General features: G+C 47.8%; 1 protein-coding gene across 1 annotated transcript; it reads right to left on the reverse strand.

The window, feature by feature from the left end:
* Positions 1-6,510: 6,510 nt before the first annotated feature.
* LOC146075796 (phospholipid phosphatase 3-like) lies at positions 6,511-18,867 on the reverse strand. Its single transcript, XM_083185396.1, has 6 exons — positions 18,551-18,867; positions 16,217-16,374; positions 14,833-15,104; positions 10,837-10,894; positions 8,816-8,992; positions 6,511-7,082 (listed from the first exon to the last, which is right to left on the reverse strand). Exons 1-6 carry the CDS (start codon positions 18,711-18,713, stop codon positions 6,987-6,989), a joined length of 924 nt encoding a protein of 307 aa, XP_083041522.1. The 5' UTR covers positions 18,714-18,867; the 3' UTR covers positions 6,511-6,986.
* Between the last annotated feature and the right edge of the window lie 1,825 nt (positions 18,868-20,692).

Consider the following 20,692-nt stretch of genomic DNA (forward strand, 5'->3'; position numbering starts at 1 on the left):
CGAATTGAAAATAGACCAAAATTGCATGGGTGGGTGGGTGGGTGGGCGTGGCTTCCAAACTGGGAAGAGGAAGTCAAGTTATTTAAATTCTCTTTATATATATCCTTACTAAGTATACGGGTGGCCATTCTAGTGGCTATTAATTTCAGACTATCAATTTTTCATGAGCCCACTGAGCCCTTTTTGCTGTGCCCTATGGGTGTCATGTGACCAACAGTGGTTCCCAACCTCGGTCCTCAAGGACCCCCAACAGTGCAAGCTTTCCAGGTCTCAACACGGAATCACAGGTGAAATAATTAGCTCCGCCTGTGATCTTTTAAAATGTGTCAGGTGACCTGGAAAATGTGCACTGTTAACTGGAAATAAGCAGATGAAAACTTGGGGCATGGAAAATTGGAGAATTTGTATCAAACCACGAGAGTAACATGTAAATTATTGTTTTTACAGTATTACAGAGAGAAGATGGATTGTAAAGTTGAGCAGCATCCACCAAACCTCTTATACTGTAGAATGGTGGAGGTCAGAGGCTTGGGAGCCCGGACGTCAGTGACATACTCACTCCACCAACATCAATGACCGTGCATGGAATGGGCTGCCGAGGATTCTGAGAAATCCCTGGTGGGCCCCATTGATTTCAAGCCTCGATCATGGTAGGGCAGGCCCTATGACAACAATGCTGGTCGTGTAATCAGAGCACAGGGTGCAGTGTGCCTGCCAGGTGAGTCATCAAGTCTGCTTTGACTGACAGGGCAGTGGCTGCATGCAGCAGATGGGTAAAGGGGTCCAGCAGTGCCTGGAGGAATCACTTCTGGGAAATAATTGCCATGAGACTCTGCAGAGGGGTCACGGGAGCATGTTCTGAGCTATGATTGTAGGAGGCCATTGTATGACCCATGGAGATCAGCAGCATGAAAGCTGTAACATTCCAAAACTGAGAATCGTTAAGATGGTGTTAGGGTGCCAGGCAGCGGGGTCTGCGCCAGGGACCCCACTGCTGACCTCACATCCTCCGCAGGGACTCAGCGCAGCACCGATCCCCGCAAGGTACCATCGGGGGGGGGGGGGGGTCTGTGTGTGTGTGTGGACTGTGCCTCTGACCGACCAACTGGCCGGGCCGGGGGGGGGGGGGGGGCTGGACCTTGTATTTAGGGAGGCCAATCCCGGGAACGGGATCGGTGGGATCCCGAGATTGAGCCTTCCAATCCCGGGATTGCGGGATTAGTACCTGATTGTAAAAAAAAACAGCAGACGGCTGTTTGGAACAGTGTCTGTGCGGTGGCCGGGCTATGCAGCGTGACCCCTGACATCACATCACGCTGCACAGCCCGGCCGCCGTCATGCCGCTGCAGCACAGTAGCACACTGTTTTGAACTAGTTCGCCTGGCCGCCTTCCCGCCCGCTGAGGAGCTCCCAGCCGCCCGCTGAGCAGCACCTAGCCGCCCGCTGAGCAGCACCTAGTCGCCCGCTCGCCCACTGAGCAGCTCCCAGCCAAGCTGAGCCGCATGCGCGCTGGAGATGGTCCTGCTACTGCCTGTCACCACCATCATGTAAGTGACAGCGCAGTGCAGGGCAGGAGGGACAGTGGGGATTAGTCTGCCGTGTTGATGTGCGGGTCGGCCAGTTTGGGGAGGAGGGACGTGGGTTTTTTATTTTTTTTTAACCATGGAGGCCAATCCCGGGAATCCCGGGATTGAAAATGCCCCGGGATTGGCCTCCCTACTTGTGTTGTCCAGGGCCCCCACAAACCTTAATCTTGCCCTGGCCACTAGGCAGTGTGGTGACTGGGCCAGTGTGATCAGCCTTGTGTGTCCGATGGATGCACAGGCTCATCACTGGGTTAAAACAAAAAATTATACTCACCTCCCGAGGGTACAGTGATCAGTGCCCAGGTCATCGGTACTCTGCGCTGCTCCTGTGACCCCAGACGTTCAGACGATTTGATTAACCAATGAAAACATCGCGCAGCAGCAGCAGCTTTCTGGTGTAATACCCACTTGCCAGTTTCCACACATTGTAAGCCCTCATCTAATGCATGTCCTCTCATAGGTCCTGAGGGATATGGTCGCTAGGTCTACCCTTTGGTTGTCGACATGCAGGTCCACCGCTGAACGTCGACAGGGCTTATGTCGACGCCTGGAATAGGTTGACATGGCGAAGGTCGACAGGGTCGTAAGATCAACACAAGCCTTTGGTTGACAATGGGAAGGTTGACATGAGTTTTTCACAGTGTTTCATGGGCTGGGCGTTCTCATGCTAATGCGGCCATGCCGCGGATGCGGGGGGTGGCGGGCAGCTGACATCACCGGATGTCAGCTGCCCGCCCATTTCCCTTCCAGCATGCACACATATGTAAGTGACTTGAAAGCCACTTTTATAAGCGTGCACGCACCACATTTTTCGATGGTCGTTGACCATCGGAAGATGTGGGCGTTCCCCACTGGCCTGCGAATGGAGGTTACCGTGTAACCTCCATTCGCATGCCCTGCGTGCGAATTGTGCTTGTGAATGGGGGGCGCCAGCCAACCATTTGCAAGGTGAGGTTTGGTGGACATGCAGGGCTGCAAATTCGCAGCCTTGTGAATCAACCAGAATTACCCCCATACTGTATAATCCATGATTTAATGGCTCAGTTACCAAGTGACCTGTAGGGGGCAGTATAATCTGTATTATAATTTAATTATTAACAAAGTGCTTTTTCATAAAATGATGTAGAAACTCAATTTTCCACATATTTCCATGTATCACTGCTATGTACTGATGGCCTTAAGCAGGGATCTCACAGACTCTCCTGCAACATTCTAACTATACTATCGGTGCAGATCGCAGTACTTTATTATCAGTCAACACCACAAGACACCTAAGTAACAAACAAACCCACTGGTTTACATCACATTCAGCGATTTATGCCTATGGAGTCCTTCTCGCAGGATAGGGATCTTCCAATCCCTCTCCAGCAACCTCCTTCCACATGTGCAGTGTCAGGTTTGTCTTTGGCAAATGTGAAAGATTCTTCCTATATATCATAGTTACCTCCCCTCCTGCATTCTGCAGGAGACTCCCTGACATAACAGCAATCTCCCTCTCTCCCTCATTAGTCTAGCAATCTCCCTTGTGTCACCTATCCCACATTACACTGTTACATCATAGTTACCTCTCCTCCTGCATTCTGCAGGAGGCTCCCTGACATAGCAGCTATCTCCCTCTCTCCCTCATTAGTCTAGCAATCTCCCTCGTGTCACCTAGCCCACATTACACTGTTACATCATAGTTGCCTACCCTCCTGCATTCTGCAGGAGACTCGCTGACATAGCAGCTATCTCCCTCTCTCCCTCATTAGTCGAGCAATCTCCCTCATGTCACCTAGCCCACATTACACTGTTACATCATAGTTACCTCCCCTCCTGTATTCTGCAGGATACTCCCTGACATAACAGCAATCTGCCTCTCTCCCTCATTAGTCTAGCAATCTCCCTCATGTCACCTAGCCCACATTACACTGTTACATCATAGTTACCTCCCCTCCTGTATTCTGCAGGAGACTCCCTGACATAACAGCAATCTGCCTCTCTCCCTCATTAGTCTAGCAATCTCCCTCATATCCCCTAGCCCACATTACACTGTTAAATTTTTGGGGAAAAAAGAGATAGATACATTTACATTGAATCGTCAATGACATTTCCCAGCACTATACCAAGTATAGTATCTTTTACTAACTGCTTTGGGGCTAATCTACATTTGGATATAAGTCATTTTAAAGGATTCCTCTCAGATGTAGCAGTACACAGCCACGCTTCTAGGTGCCACGTTCACAATCTCTCCATATATGGAACTAGCCACACCCTTTGGGAGGAGCATGACACACCCACTCAATGGGGTGCTGTGCAAAATTCTACTACCAACTATAATCTCCCTGAAACTAGTTTTCAAAAGTAGGCAAGTATGTATATACTGTAACTCACAGGACTGCTGTTATCTCCACAGCTTTCCGTGCTAGTTAACTTTAGTACATAGCGGGAATATTTTCATTCAAATTTAAAAATCTGTTGCAATACCGACTGCTAATAATCGCAGTGCCGCGATTAATAATACATAAGACCTCTAAAGTGGAGACTAATAATAATAATAATATTAATAATAATAATGGTTATTATTATTATTATTATTATTATTAGGAAGCTTTGCTGCTAGTCCTGTGAATGTGATGATGACATTTTGCCCTCTTATCCCTGTACAGATTAGGGATGGTCATCGACCATCAATGACTCAAAATCATTGATGGTTTATGGCCGATGAAATGTTGCCATCGATGGTGGAGAACCAGATGTTTTCCCCACCATCGATGTCAGCTTAAACAAATTGTTTATTTTTTATTTTTTCCCCAAGGGGCTGAGACATGGAGCATAGCTCTGCCCCCAACACCCATGAAGTCCCACCCCCGTGTTTTGATTGGTCCACAGGCCAATCAGTCAAAGAAAATGGATGACCATCGATAGGAAAAAACATCGATCCATACTGTAGTATGAGACTATCGATGGGCAGTTGCACTATTGCCATCGATGGAAAAGGCAACAATGGCCATCTCTAGTACAGATGCCCATACACCAGTGGTCGTGAACCCCTAATTCCCGACCAGCCGGCACAGACATTCCTCTGAACGGATGTGCCCATCAGTTGCCAGCGCTGATTGGCGATCTGGTGGAGAATCGGATATGTTCAGCATGTTAAAAAGTGCCGATTTCCCAAATCCCGATGTGAACGGGGGATTTGTATTTCTACTAATATCCCTGATCCCCTGACGTGATCATCAGAGGATGGGGGAATCGCCCCAATTCACAGCTGCTGTATTTAGACCTGACGGTTACAGAGCTCTGATCTGGCGGCTGGCCTGCTGACCACGTTCCCAAAGGACTGTGTTTGGGTGGCATCATAAACTGGGGAGAATATAAATATAGTCCCGGCCCAGCTGCAGCTGTCTATAGGAGGCTGGAGTGACAGCTGTGGGGATTGGTGACATTCCGTGCAGTCTCGGTGTAACAGAAAGCCGGGGAAGGAGGGAGGGAGTGAGGCTCATGTTGCAGCCCCAATACCTTGTCTCTCTCTCTCCCCAACACCTCCACAGACAATGCAATATACTGTAATATATACAGCAAGAATGTGCTGGCGTGACCAAGGAGTCATGTGACTTGGAGGGGGGGGGGGATGTCTCAAACCTTGGAGTAAGACTAAGAGCCCCCATACACCAGGCAATTTACCTGCAATTTGGGTTCTTGCAGTTGACTAACAGCGGGTCCCATGCAATGCACGGTCCCATGCGCAATTCTCAGACGGAAGAAGTCGCAGCAGTGTATGGGTGCTTAAAGGGGCAGATTTATTAAGCCTTTTGAAGTGATAGTCGCCAGTGATAATGCAGCAGCCAATCAGCTCATAGATGTCATTTTCAAGTTCAGTTTTGTAACTTGACAGTTAGGAGCAGATTGGCTGCTCTGTTACCCCGACACTTCATCACTTCACCAGGCTTAATAAATCCGCCATAAAGTGTCCCCCGTATCAACCAACCAGCTTCATTCGCAGGGTGTGCAAGATAAATGACAGTTATAAGCTGAATGGTTGATTGGGGCAACTACCTCACTTTATCCCTCTCCAAGGGGGAGATTCTCTAAGCTAAAAATGCGGTAAAAACCCCGTTATCAGGGTTTTTACCGCATTTTGGGATGCTGTAAGCATCCCCCGCCAGGTTATCGCGGCGGGGGGCATCGCCAGAAAAATCTGGCGATGCCCCATAGAAGCCAATGGGCTTCTAACGCGACCCTCCGCTGCCCCCGCGCCGACCCCCCGTCGCCCCGCATCGCCCCATCACCTGTGTCCGGGCAGCACAGCGCAGTGCTGCCCGGACCTGTGACCTCCTCCCTGCACTGATCCTCTTCCGGGTGCAGGGAGGAGGAGAGCCCGGCGCAGCAGCAGCAGCGCCGGGTGTGGGAGGGAGGGGAGAGCCGCCGGGACCTGCTGGGACCCGGCGACTCTCACCGCAAAGGACAGCTCTTAACGCAAGGTGGAGAGTGATAAACAGTCAGCCAATCAGTTCCTACCTGTCATTTTTCAAAACCAGCCTGTGACATGGCAGGTAGGAGCTGATTGGTTGGCATTTGATCACTTTTTGAAGCTTGATACATCTGACCCTTTATTTCTCCCGACTGTACCTCTCTCCGGGGCTTAGTACATCTCCCCAGAGTCTGAATGACTACTCTGATAGTGAATATTACTTAAGGCTGAAGCAAGCAGTGAAAAGGTTGCACAACCCAGAGGCAGTGATTGTGGAGAATTGAGCCGTATCAGGTTCCCCAATTGCATTGCGACACTGTAACACCTGTACTTTACATCGGTGACGTGGATGGGAAACTATGCAGAGGCAGCTGCAGGACACAAAAAGTAACTATATTGGACACCATACCCCCCCCCCCCTACCCCCCATCCCAGCCCCCTAAACACCCCCCCCACACAGGACTCCGGGGATAGATTCAGATTCATATAACTGTTAATGATACACAACATTTGAGCAATATATAAACGTGTTTCACATTTACATGTTTTTTCATTTTCGTTCCCACCGGCCCGCAGCAGGAAAGTCTATAAAACAGTGTCTTTAGACGGATGTGTTCCCTGCACCACTATGTGGTATATCACCAACTCCTTCTCGCTCCTTGAAATGTCTCTGACCACCGCCAGCCGCTGGACTTGTCCGCAGAAGCGCCATTACTGCAACATACTGAATGTCCTTCCACTTCGCTGCCATGGCAAATTTACATTCCCACGTCCCCTACTTGCCGACACATACTGTAAGGCGTCATTTGCCGGCCCAGCCCACAAATCCGAAACGCAACAGTTTCTTGCTGAACAGTTCTACGGAACAGTCTCTTCCTCTATAAGTTCCTACGGAGATGTCTCTTCCAATGCTCTCCTCTTTTTTCCCTTGACGTGTATTTTGGCATTTAACAGTTGGTGAATGTCTCTGGGTTGTCGACGCAGGGAGAAACAGAAACCGGTTGTAAGCTCTTCTGCCGAAACATGTCCGAAATGTAAAATGCCTGAAACGACAGAGAAATATGAGGTTATCTGCACCACCGAAATCAATGTACTGCTTTTGTGGTAATAAATTGCAACTATATACAGTGTCTGAAGCTTTAAATGACAGCGATTGCCGATCAATATCAGTCAATACAGGCTAATGTCACCAGCAGATGGCCACTGCTATTTTTAATCCCTTCATTACAGAATGATTCTCTTCCAATCAAACCCCCCTGTGGGCCTGTATGTGACTGGACATCCTTTGTGTAAAATAAGCAGGATGCACAGACGTTTCCTACAGACAGGACCCCACCTCCCGCCTTATAGCGGTCACAGACCAGGAGGAAGGGGGGGGGGGGGGGGGATATTTACCCATTCTTCCTTTATAGAACATTTCCTATTTCTCAGTAGCCCAAAAATAATCAGGGTGTGAGCAATAACACTATGTTTAGATTTTACTGTGTTTTAATAATCTATCTATCTATCTATCTATCTATCTATCTATCTATCTATCTATCTATCTATCTGTCTCTCCACTGTAGGGATCTAGCTATCATCTATAAGTCTATGAGCAGTATCCGATTAGCCTTGCAAACACTGCTTGACAAAAACTGGGGTTTTTCATGTTTTTTTTTTGTCATCGTCAATCTATAGATATGCATGAAAAATAGCTAATAAGGTCGACATGGGGTTTTTCACTGATTTTTATCCAAATGTCTACACAGTCGACATGGACACTGAAACTTAGCATCACGTCCCCTTGCATGGCTCGCTGCACTTGCCATACTTCAGGCACATTATTTTATTTTCCCACCACACCCTAGTGGATGGTAGGGCATGAAATACCGCCTGTCGGCATATGTCGGCTCAAAAAAAAAAAAAAAAAAAACACATGTCGACCTTTTGGATGTCGACATTGCCCATGTCGACATAATGCTTGTGTCGACCTAATGACATGTTGACCTACACCCATTTTGACCTAGACCCCTGTTGACTTTTTCTGCATGTTGACCAATGGTGTCGACCCAATGCTTGTCATGAGTTTTGAACCTGCACCCACCAAGTGGGTAGACAGTCAGCATCAGAGCAACTGGTAGGAGACGGGAACAAGAAGGTCACAGAGACAGCGCTAAGTGGAGTGAACGAGGGAAGAGGTTCCTAAAAATGGAGGGACGTAACGCAGGAGGTGAACTGCGATGGTGAGTAGGCTGGAGACTAGAGGAGCTGAGCGGAGACGGATTGGCCATCAGGCAAATGCCAGAAGGACCGATGGCCTGACGGGCCGGACCGGTTGCAGTCCACATAGAGACCGGGGCTGTTCGAACAGCTCCGCCTCCCAGTTCTCTATTCGGCTACCTGCCATACAGAGAGGTGGCCCCTTGAGTCTTGAACGTATCCCCTTGTCCAGTGAGCGTACCATTAAGTGCCAGGGCTGTACAAGAGCCTCAGTTCATCCCTGTACCCGAGAAATGAGTTATGTTGAGGGCTGAGGGTGTGAGTTCCAAAGAGATGGCAGCATGGGATAAATCTTGGATGTGCCGTAAGAGACAGTGAGGCTAGAGGAGGGCTGAGGAGACCATGAGGGGACTCAGGATTGAGGATAGGCCTGGCCCAGAATAAGTCTCATTGGGGTCAATTTCCATTCATTCTATTTAAAATGGGATGTTGCTATGGGGAACCAAGTCTAAACTGGACCCAAACCACCCAACTATAATTATTCCTTCAGCTCTCTATGATTCCAGAATAAACTTACCACCCAGTAAGCGACCAGCGCCCCCTGCAGGAAGCCAATGGCTACATCAGATGGATGGTGCCTGTGATCAGATATCCGAGTGAATCCTGTATATAAAGCCACCAGGATCAAAACAAACTGGACGAGAGGCCGTAAGAGGCGCGCTCCTCTCCACGTCAGCCGCACCTGCAGATAGAACTGGAGAGCAATAAAGACAGTGTCAACAAGTCATCCGGATCCAGGAGAATAATAAATACAAAACAAATAGACATATATTGCTCCGTATGTGTTATCTGTACTTGTTAATTTTTTAGTCATGATATTAATTATGTTTAATTATTAATTATTATTAGTTATTAATATGCTAAATAAATGACACTGCTTGCTAAAATGTGAAACGCGTTAGTGACATTTTAGAACCTTGGGGGTCTATTTACTAAGACTTGGAGAGAGATAAAGCGGATTGGTACCATGAGCCCCTGGGAAGATCTCCGGTGGTTCGGTATGCCCGCGGAATTAGCATAAAGTTGCAGGCACAACTGCAGGAAAAGACACAAGGACGCCTTCAACTGGGTCCAACCCAAGATCAGACCATATGCAGAGGGATATTCAACAGACCCCTCCCCCTCAAAAGACCCCACCTCCACGAGTGCTGCTTTCAGAGATTTCCCAAGCTGGTTTTCCATTCCAAGTCCCAACCAAGTAGCCCTTAACTGTCATTTTTCAAACACAGACTGTAACATGGAAGTTAGGGGCTGATTGGCCAGTACTTTATCTCTTTCAGTGGCTTAGTAAATAGCCCCTTTATTACTATGTGTTGTAAACAGTTCCTGTGTTGCAAACTATCCCGGCTGAATCATTAGGGTCACGATGCCATGACTAATTTGTTGACCCAACAACTGTAGTCTGCATTCAATCTGACACGGCTGTTACATAGGTACATCTTGCATAAATGACTTCTTCTCCAAATGACACAATTCAATTACTAAGATTCATTAGAAAATATGTTCCAGTTCCTGGCCCCCATGGAGGAAGTTCTCCACTTTCAGAATAATCATTGTGAGAAAGAAACAACAGATACGAAATGAAGAAGTGTAACCGAGACCAAGAGCCGCACAGTCTGCACTGAACGTTCTCCAGCTTATTAATACTATATATTTGTATATATAATAATGACACAATATTTTCAGTAATACACATTTTTAGTCAGGGGCATCAAAAATACTGAATAACTGACATAGGGCCAGATGCACTAAGCTTGAAAAGTGATAAAATGGAGAGTGATAAACCGCCAGCCAATCAGCTCCTACCTGCCATGTCACAGACTGTGTGTTGAAAAATGTCAGGTAGGAGCGGATTGGTTGGTTGTTTATCACTCTCCTTTTTATCACTTTTCAAGCTTAGTACATTTGGCCCCCAGTGCCTCTTATTTATTGTCATTTTTACCATGGTGCTAAGTGCACAGCTGTTGACATGGAGCTCTGGTTAGGTCCGCCATTGCTGCCTCACAGCACTAAGGTCATGGGTTTGACTCCCACCACGGCCCTAACTGTGTGGAGTTTGTATATTCTCCCTGTGCTTGCATGGGTTTCCTCCCACAATCCAACAATTTATGTGCCAAGTAGTTTTCTGCCGTCCGACTCTAACTCTCTCCTTTCTAAAAGTATACTTTTTGTATGATTTGGATAAGGTTATATTTGTATTATACAATTCACTCGCAGATTTGCGCTGGGCGGGTTTTCTTTCTGTATGGGCGGCGGCTATCTCCTCGCAGTCATGTGAGGGGACGCGGTACACTTAGTCGGTTCCATGTCGACTATGTCAACATTTGGGAAGAACAAAAAAACGTTAAAAAAATCACGTTGCTTTTGGAAAATTATTATTGGTTAAAAAAAAAGTACCATTCAGACAAATCATATAAAATCCAAACCTATAAATCTGAGGCCATAAAAGAGCTGCATTGTATGAGGCCTCGCACTTCCTCTTGTAGCAAACCACTGCCTGATCCTGAAGTAGATTAGTCATACTTTGCATACACTCACCGTGAGGTAGAGCATGGTATACATGGCAAACGAAGCGTGTCCGGAATAGAAGGATTTCCTGCAACACAAGGTGATCAGATTGTTAACCATTAATCTTATAACACCTTGCCACATGTGAAGGGCAGCGCTGCTCAGGGTACAGTGGAAGAATAGTTTCATGTACATGTTTCTACATAAAATGCCAGAGGAAGCCTTAACGTTGGCTGCAAGATATATTAGTTCACAACCACTGGTTCACCTGACTCATTTGGAATGAGTCATAGCAACTATAGCGGTTTGTAAAGTGGGCTATGACCATCGGCGGATCAAGAGGAGGGGCTGAAGCAAAATTCAAATCGGGGAGCCACACCCACTGCCCATGAGTCAGTTTGGAATGACAGTTGGGAGCAGTTGCTGGGCCTCCCTATTTGAATTGTGACCTGTGCTGCAGCCCCAACCTCTGGTGCCACCACTGGTTATGACGTAGGTTTGGCAAACATCTTGTGAGGCACTGCTGATGCCAATAGGAATATGGTCCCCTTTGCTGGCAATGCGGACCCAACAACAGCCTATTTTGGTGCCCGCGAAACCTTCCAGGCTGCTGAGCCCCTGTAGATGAAGGAGAAACGTGCATGTCCTCTTAGTGCTCTAAGTTGGCTCACCCCGATTTGGGCTCACTCCAAGGCTCTCAGTCTTGCAGCAAGAGTAGGGAGCTACAGAGAACAGAACGTGTATAAGCTGATACGCTAAACGTTTCTTATCACGAGGGAGAGTGTTACTGAAGGGCAGAATAACAATGCTGGCATCCTGAATGGAGGCCACAGGACCGGTGCCGGAATCCTGACATCGAATCGAGGAAGGTGCTGACTCCAGAATCCCAGCTGCGAGGGGGGGGGGGGGGGGGGTGTAGAGTTAGTTAGGGACCGAAATTGGGCTTATGTGCATGTGCAGCCGCATTTCTTCACACAAGACAGCGGACATCACCGGATGTCAGCTGCCCGCCCACTTCTTGCCGAAAGGCCACGCATATGCAAGGTTACCCGAGAGTAACCTTAGATGTGCCTGGGCCTTCCACATCATTCGATGGTCGGTGACCATCGAATAATGTAGGTGTTCCCCCATGGCCTGTGGATATATGTTTATGTAAAACATCCATTTGCAGCCCCTGCGAAAGCCCCTGCGAATGTACATGGCATGCAAGGTAGGGGAGCGGGTGTACCGGCATTCGGCGGGCGGTGTCTGGTGGATTCGCAAGTATTAATCCACTTGGCCTGGGGTGTTTACTGCATTTTTGTATGCACTAAAATCCGCACGCCTATGGGCTTCTCTTCGCTACCCACGCCGCCCCGCGTCAACCCCCACCACCCCGTGCACTAAGGCTGCAGGTGGTCAGAGGGAAGGACCCCTATCGGTATTCCCTGTATCGGAATGTGGCTATATTCTGGTTAACCGTACGGGTTCCCACCGAAGATACCTATTAACGTAAAATGTACATTTTCCTTTCAATGGAAGCTTTGTAACTAGACAGCACTGATTTCTTAAAATACTCTTATACACAGAGGGGAGGAAATCCTCCGACCTTTATTTCTGTTACATTCGCACTGTTCCATTCCGGTCTGATGTTGCTGCCGTGTGTTACTCATTAGAATCATTTCATACATGAACCACTTTATTCAGAATTATTATACATGTACTCCTCGAAATGATGGGTGTGGCATAACTCATCTACATAATACCGAGCCAATAGGTGGACCCCCATGTGCAAAAGGCGGACTAAGTCAAAAGGTCGACATTGAAAAGGTAGACTGTGTCTAAGGTCGACGGGTAGAAAAAAAAAGTGAGTTGATACCAAAAAAAAGTGCACAGGGGTGTGGCAGACTTCTGCGCTAGTAGTTATTAATATATTCTAATATATCCCTGTCATGTATATGTATTTCATTCATGTGGACCTTATACCCGTCAGCCCTGTGACCATGGGACCGTATGGTGTTTACCTATAGACTATATAGATAGACGCTGTCTATTCACTGACTGGACCCCTACATTATAATTCTGATTCTAGTGAAACAAACACCACGTTCTACTTCCGCAGAGATGAGGCTGCAAGCAGATGTTTTACATTATTTAGAGCATGTGCCCCCGGGGGGGGATCTGTGTTGCCTACAAGGGGGGGTTTGTGTCCTAAAAGTACCACTGCTCTATCTACCCTTCAATCACCCTTTGTTACTGTGAATGGGGGATCATTGGTATCCTTAAGCATTCGCTGTGGGGCAAATGTATTAAGCTTAGTGAAGTGATAAAGGGGGTGATTCTGGAGTCGAGTAAATTCACTACTTAGTGAGTCAGCTAATGCCGTCCGCCGAGTGAGCGAATGCCCACCCCTTGCCACCACATGTACATTCCCGGCACATTGCGAATGGGTGTTTAGCATAAAGGGTGCATACGGGAACTATATCATTCGATGGTCGCCGTCCATCCAATCATTTGTCCCCTTTTTGCAAATATAAGTCAGTCTTGACTGACCTATATTTGTGCTGTCCGGTCTGAGAACGGGGCCCCGGCAGACAGCTGCCCACCTGCAACTCCCGACTATAAAAGTCGCCGAAAGGCATCTGCGTAGCAGCTCTGCACATCGGTCCTCATTGCGAGTTCACCAGGGACCGAACAGAATCACCCCCAAAGGTGTCCAGTGATAACGCACCAGCCAATCAGCTCTTAACTGCCATGTTGCAGGCTGGGTTTGAAAAATTAACAGTTAGCTGATTGGCTGATGCGTTATTATCACTGACCACTGTATCAGTTCGCCAAGCTTAATAAAGCTGCCCGTGTACAGCAGTTATAATGAAGAATTAAAATCTTATTGTACAGTATATGTAACACTTAAAGCTAACACTTTGGGCCAGAGAGGATATATATATATATATATATATATATATATATATATATATATATATATATATACTGTATATAGCGCCTGGATCTAAAGGTCCTACGCCATATGGCGCTTTCCTCTGCTGTTATTTCGATACGTGTGTTTTTTTTTCTTCTTACGTACATGTATCAAGCCTCAAAAGTGATAAAATGGAGAGTGATAAATAAGCAGCCAATCAGCTACCTGCCATGTTACAGGCTGGGTTTGAAAAATGACAGTTAGGGGCTGATTGGCTGTCTGTTTATCACTCTACGTTTTATCACTTTTTGACTCTTGATACAGCTTGCCCTCAGAGTGCTAATATGCCCACACCTAAATTCACGAACGGGCAGACTCGGCAGAGCTCGGTTCCCTAGAAGACTTTGTACCTTGAATGCAGTGGTGTTGAGAGGGAGGGGGGTGAGCAGGTATTTTTTTCCCGGGCCCGGGTCTGGCTCCCCCCTCCCCTTTGCAGGGATCCGGGCAGTGGTGAGAGAGATGACAGGCCGCCGCCGCCGCACAGCCTCTCTCCCCAGCTCAGCACACACTGAGGGCCTTATTCTAGTTCACTCTTTCTGACAAAATCCTTCTTAGCTGGACTAAACCATGTGCACTGCAGGTGGGGCAGATGTAAAATGTGCAGAGAGAATTAGATTTGGGTGAGTTATTTTGTTTCTGTGCAGGGAAAATACTGGCTGCTTTATTTTAACACTGCATTATAGATCTCACTTTGAAGTAAAACCCCACCCAAATCTAATACTCTCTGCATAAGTAACATCTGCCCCACCTGCAGTGCACATAGTTTTGTCTATCTAAGAAGGATTTTGTCAGAAAGAGTGAACTAGAATAAGGCCCTGAGTACCATGTGCTGAGCTGGGGAGACAGACAGCTGCAGCGGCAGCCTGTCCTCTCTCTCCCTCTAGTTTATTTTCACGGGCCGTCCTGTCGGCGCCCCTGCTTGCATGTTCCACATACGCCACTGTACAGAACTATAGTAGCTTTGCCTGCAGGTGGAAAATCCCAGAGAAGCAGACACTGACCCTTCTACCTCTGAGTATCTGCAGCCCCACACCGTAACCTCTGCGTATTAGTGATGGCGAGCTCACCTGGCTTCCGTTACAGCGCGCGCGCTCCCCGTACACGTGTAGTCCTCTACGTAGCCCGTCGTACAGTTCAGAGCTTCTGGCTGGCACACCGATAGGAAGTTTGGCCTCAGGCGACCTGCGCTCAGCTTAGCGGCGTTGGTGAGCGACTGTCCCAGTGCGGAGCCAAACAAGAAGGGAAGGAGCTGGCGGTAAATGCTGGACAGATAGCTGGCTCTGGGGCAGGAACCGGTCCTGCGCTGTCTGCTCACCTCCTGAATTTCCCCCAGTACAATCTGCAAGGGGAGGAAAGGCATGGTGAGAGTCACTGCGATGGCTACCTGCCAACGCTCCATAAACAGCTGGAGTCTCACACACAGAAATATGTTTATTTAGTAATAAGAAATCTGGGGCGGGGCGAGCGCTTGTGTTATGTGTCCAAGACAAATGCTCCCCTCCGGCCTAACTCAGCTAGAAACACGAGTGCACATGGTTATGGCAAACAGGAGATGCAGTCGACGTGCATTGAGTTGACCACTGAAGGTAGACAGCGCTTACGTTGACACCTGATAGTAGGTCAACATGGCTAAGATCGAGAGGGTTGGAAGGTTGACACAAGCATTGGGTTGACACTAGGAAAATCGACAGTCAAAAGGTCGACATAAGCCCCCCCCCCCTTTTTTTTTTTGAGCCAACATGTGCCGACAGGTGGCATTTCCTGCCTTACAATCTACTGCAGCGTGGTGGGAGAACAAAGCATGGGGGGCGCAAAGTGTACCACGTGGGAATGCCGGACACTTTGACAGTGTCCATGTGGACTGTGTCCACATTTGGGACAAAAAAGGTGAAACATTCATGTCGACCTTTTTACTGTCGACCTTTCCATTGCCGACCTAATGCTTACGTCGACCTTCCAACCCTGCCAGCCTTAGCTATGTCAACCTAGGTGTCAACCTAAGCCCTATCGACCTTCAGTTGTCGACCCAATGCATGTCAACCTTAATTTGGTCGACCCATTGACCCCTACCCAATATACCTAGAGAGGTGTATTTTGCACTTACAGCATTTATATCTCCCTGCACCAAGCGGATTGGAGGAGGCCTGTAGAAGCCTTATAACTACTTAGTGGGCATCAATGCGAAACGCGCGTCGGTGATAACAACTTGACTGCTGGGAGAAGAAAAAACTTGTGGGTACTTGACCCCCAGTGCAATTTGCGAGCTGGTATTTATATGAAGGAAGCTGGCCGTATCTGATTTGCCAAACTTGTATAAAGACAAACCCACAGCTGATTGGTTGGTACTTTATCTCTCTCCACTTTATCACTGCCTAAAGCTAAGTATACCCCCCCTCCCCCCCACACAGACACACACACAAATATCATCATGTAATCCCGCAGGACACTTACAGGTACTCCAGTGATGAGGATGCCAAGGCTGATCAGCAAGGTGTCGCTCACAGTCTCCTCTTTGGTTGCCGGAAAACGGATACTGACGTCATCGCAGAAAAACCCGCGGTGGACCGGAGGAATTATTCCCAGCTCGCAGATCAGGAACGGGATGGAGACTGCGGGAGATACACATGGTCCGTGAATAGGTCAAATCGACAGGAGGCTCAAATGGTACAGCTACTCGCAGTGTATACATGGGACACCTAAGCCCAGTGGTGAACCGGATCCGTATATAGAGAACTACCTATAATACATGATATTCCCTGCTCTGTTGTACATTTCCCTCACCTGCTATCCGCTTGTACGGGACAGTCAGCCTTGGAGAGCTCACAACTGTCATTTTGCAAACATGGAATGTAAAATGACAATTAGGGGCCAGTGCTTTATCACTCTCCACTTTATCTCTGCATAAGTCTTAGTACATAGACACCACAGCCTGTAACATGTCAGTTAGGAGCTTTTCTCCGTAGTCATTGGTTCAGTCAAAGAAAAGAAACATAAATATGTAATATACAAACAGTATAAGTATATACAGTATGGTAGCTGTCAGATATAATCTATACGGAGAGTAGTGGTGTCACCTGTGTCACATGACTTACTAGAATGTATATACGGCTGAGTGTAGTGTAATGAGTAACTTCCTCCGGTTACGATACAGTAGGTCTGTCAGTATACCATCGTAGTCCAGCCTGAGAAGCTTGCTACTGTAGTGTAATACGAGTTGTAACATTAGTGATAACAAGGGGTTCTAGAAACTACAGATAACCCAAGGGTCACAAATGGGCGCACTAGTGAAAACATGAAGCAGCAGGTGACATACTGTTTTCACTTGTGCTATCAGTTGTCTTGTCAACTGGCCACTACACTTACAAGTCGTAACACCAGCCTTTAGCCCCCATACCTAAGGACAAGTCGGCCCCGACTTCCCCTGAGCTCCCCGGGGGAGCTTGATAAGATTTACCACTTGATGTGCCATTTTCACATATGATAAATCGCATTTGATTTATCACATGTAACCCGGGAGAGCTGCAGGAGAGCAGGGAATTGTTGAGCGTCCCCATGCGTACGCAGGGGGTCAGGACTAGACTGGACACCGCAAGTCTAAGTCAGCTCAGACGGACTTACATTAGCGAGCAGTGTAGAAATCATATGATGGTTGAATGGATGTTCATATCGTGTTGGGGGCAGGCATTCGCCCACCCAGCGGCATTACAAGGCTCTCTAAGCAGCAAATTACCGCTGCTTAGCAAGCCAAACAGAATCACCTCCTTTGTACATATATGCATATACACACACACACACACACACACACACACACATGTATTCGTACACACCAGGGTCCATTTTTTATTTTAAACCCATTTATTTACCAATACAGTATATTTTTGGATTGTGGGAGGCATCGAGAGAACCCAGATTAAACCCAGGCAAAACACGGAGAGCACATACAAACTCCTCACAGATCGTTTTTTGTTCGTTAACCAAATTCAATACTTCATGGCATATACACTTTATAACACAGACTTTGCAAGTACTTGTGCCCGGTTCACACGCAACTAGTAGTACGCGTGTTTGCACGATGAATATTTTGTGAACCTAGCTGTTGAAGCGATAACACCTGTGATTAATCCGATATATCGGATCACATTTGTGGTAACATCTATCATAGTAGCCCACTAGCGGAATCTCCAGATGTATCAAGCTTCAAAACTGATAAAATGGAGAGCGATAAATCAATCAGCCAATCAGCTCCTACCTGTCATGTTACAGGCTGGATTTGAGCAATGACAGGAAGGAGCTGATTGGCTGGTTGTTTATCACTCTCCACTTCTTGAAGCTTGGTACATCTGGCCCTAATAGCACTAGTGCTACAAGCGATATGAACGGTGAAAAAAAGGAAAAAATCGGCGAAACACATGCTAATTATTAATTAGTGATACAAGTAATGGCAAGCCAAATATTTACGCCCCAGCACTGATATAGTAACAAGAATGATACAATTAACCAATGGATCAGCATTCATAGAGATCTACAACAACCTATTGATTACACAAAATGAATGAAGTGTAATAGTATCAATAGTGCTCGTTAATTATATAAGCTCAACCTAATTAATGACACTTGTCCCATAACCAGTGGATGATATTAGGGTCACACAGCCTTGCGTCCTATTGGAGAAAGTGCACTGCATAAATAATCATTATAATAATCATAAATATTATTATTATTACTACACTATATCAGTTATCGTAAGCTTTGTACGTGACACACAAATGGTTACACAACACTTACCCACACACAGACACAGCAGATCCAGGAACACCAGCGACCTCCTGCACCCTCTGGTCACTTTAGCTTTGGGCTGACTGCGGGCACAGTGCCCGCCAACTGTCACCTTCAGGACTCTGGGGTCAGGGCACCAGTCTGGAGCGCCGCCAGGTGTTGTTAAGTGCATATTGCCAGACACCTACACAGACCACAACTTGCCACCACCTGCTTCTTTACCCGCCTGTCTAGTATAAGCCACCAGCTGCCAGTCAGTGCCCCCCACGGTTCTCTGTCACCCAGATCCTCTGTCTGCCTGGCCCCTGACCAGAGTGACTTCTAACTTTGTGAGCAGAGAAAGTTAAGAGAGGAGAGAGAGGAAGAGAAGGAGGGGCTGGGAGGGGTGTATGAGGCAGGGAGGGGGGTGAGACTGACAGACATTGGGAGGAAAGAGAGGAAGAGAGATAACTGTACATAGGAAAAACAATAATGCAGATGTAATCTGAGCGCAGAGTGGCCCCCACCCTATAATCCCGCGGTTCGGGACCCTGCAATCTCTGCTGTCCCATGCACAACCCTGAGATTTAAATTGAACTCTAGAATAGTTGAAAATGCAAATGTGTTGACAAGCAGGCACGGAGCACACAGTGGTCAGTATCGCCAGCGATGCCATCGCCATTCTGCCACCATTCCTCCTGCGCAGGTGGATGTAGTAGCAGGTATATACTATTAGCACTATGGGCCTGATTCAGGTTTGCTCAGTAAGCAGTGAAAAATCGCTTACTGAGCGCTGAGATGCCGCTCACCACCCAGCTGGACGCCTTTTTGTAATTTGGAAACTGGGGTAGGGATGGAGGCTGTCACTGTATCAGAAAGTCGATGCCGGCATTTCGACATGGTCTGAATGTCCACGCTCACAATGTTGACACGGACAATGGGCCCGATTCATTCTTGATCGCATAGCTGCGAGTTTGCATGGCAGCCTATAATCTATACTCCGCGTATGCGTATGGTTAGCGGTACACATGCGTGAGTCCATCCTGCAATGAAAACCTGCAAGTTTTTCTATACGCGCGCCCACAGCAAGGTGATTGGCAGGAAGTTGGCGTCTGGGGGTGGTAACCGGCCGTTTAGTGGGAGTGGTAAGATAAATGTAGGCGTGGCTAGGAAAACGCTGGGAGTGTCTGAGTGTATTAGGGGAGGGTGTGACGTCAGCTCCAGGCCGGATATGACTTTATCCATGGCATCGCTGAGAAAGTCCAGGGCTACGCAGCACCTGCGATGACTGGTGCCCAGTGTAAGTATCACCCGATGGTGAGCCTGTTACGATGGGTCATGGACATATTTGCAAATTGACACCCCCCAACTAATCAGCCTAGACCGGGATCTCTACAGGAAGTGGGGATGCCTCAATAAAGGCCCCCCCCCCCCCCTCAAGTATTCCCCAGGACTTGACCGGAACCTCTGACTATCCCCCGCACACCGTTCAGGTGGATGAGAGGTTGATAACAGTGAGAATAGATTTAAGGTAATATTGGGCCTAATTCAGCTTGGATGGCTATTCAGCGAATTTGCAAATCGATCGATCATTGAATGTGCACGAATAGCGACAAAAAGTTTGTATGGACCGTAAACCCTTCGCGGCCGGAGGTTGACTGATAGGAAGCCGGCGTTTGGGGGTGGCAACTGAGCGGTTTCTGGGAGCGTCAGGAAAAAAGCAGTCATGCCCAGGAGTTCTCAGGAAGGCGAGCCGATGGCTGTTAGCGATCCATTCACTCGCAAATTTGCACGGGACAGGTTTTCTTACTGTCTGGGCGGCAGTTTTCTACTCGCAGTCATCTGCCACTTTGCAAATTAGCGATCCAAGCTGAATAAGCCCCATTGTCCTTTACAGTGAGACGTACATCCTACATGATAACAGCAATCCAGAGATCTCAGTTAAGGCCCCCATACACTAGCCGATTTTGGTCAGATTTCGGCCAGATCCGACTGATCTGGCCGAAATCGGACCAAAATCGGCTAGTTTTGATGTCCCCTCAGATCCGATGCGCGGTCCCGTGCGCATCGGATCTGCGTCGGGTGGTCGGACCTGCTGCACGTCCGACCACCCAACTTGGGACCTAGTGGGGCGGCGCGGCGGTGGGGGGAGCAGGGGGGGCTGGGGACGCT

Source organism: Crinia signifera, chromosome 4, assembly GCF_055691185.1.
Source record: "Crinia signifera chromosome 4, ASM5569118v1, whole genome shotgun sequence".
Taxonomy (NCBI): Eukaryota; Metazoa; Chordata; class Amphibia; order Anura; family Myobatrachidae; genus Crinia; species Crinia signifera.

Excerpts from the sequence above, each read along its gene's own strand:
- LOC146075796 (XM_083185396.1), bottom strand. The coding sequence starts at position 18,713 with ATGCACTTAACAACACCTGGCGGCGCTCCAGACTGGTGCCCTGACCCC. Across the intron at positions 15,105-16,216 it reads TCCTCATCACTGGAGTACCT|ATTGTACTGGGGGAAATTCA; the intron begins GTAAGTGTCCTG and ends CTCCCCTTGCAG. Across the intron at positions 8,993-10,836 it reads ATACCATGCTCTACCTCACG|TTCTATCTGCAGGTGCGGCT; the intron begins GTGAGTGTATGC and ends ATTGCTCTCCAG.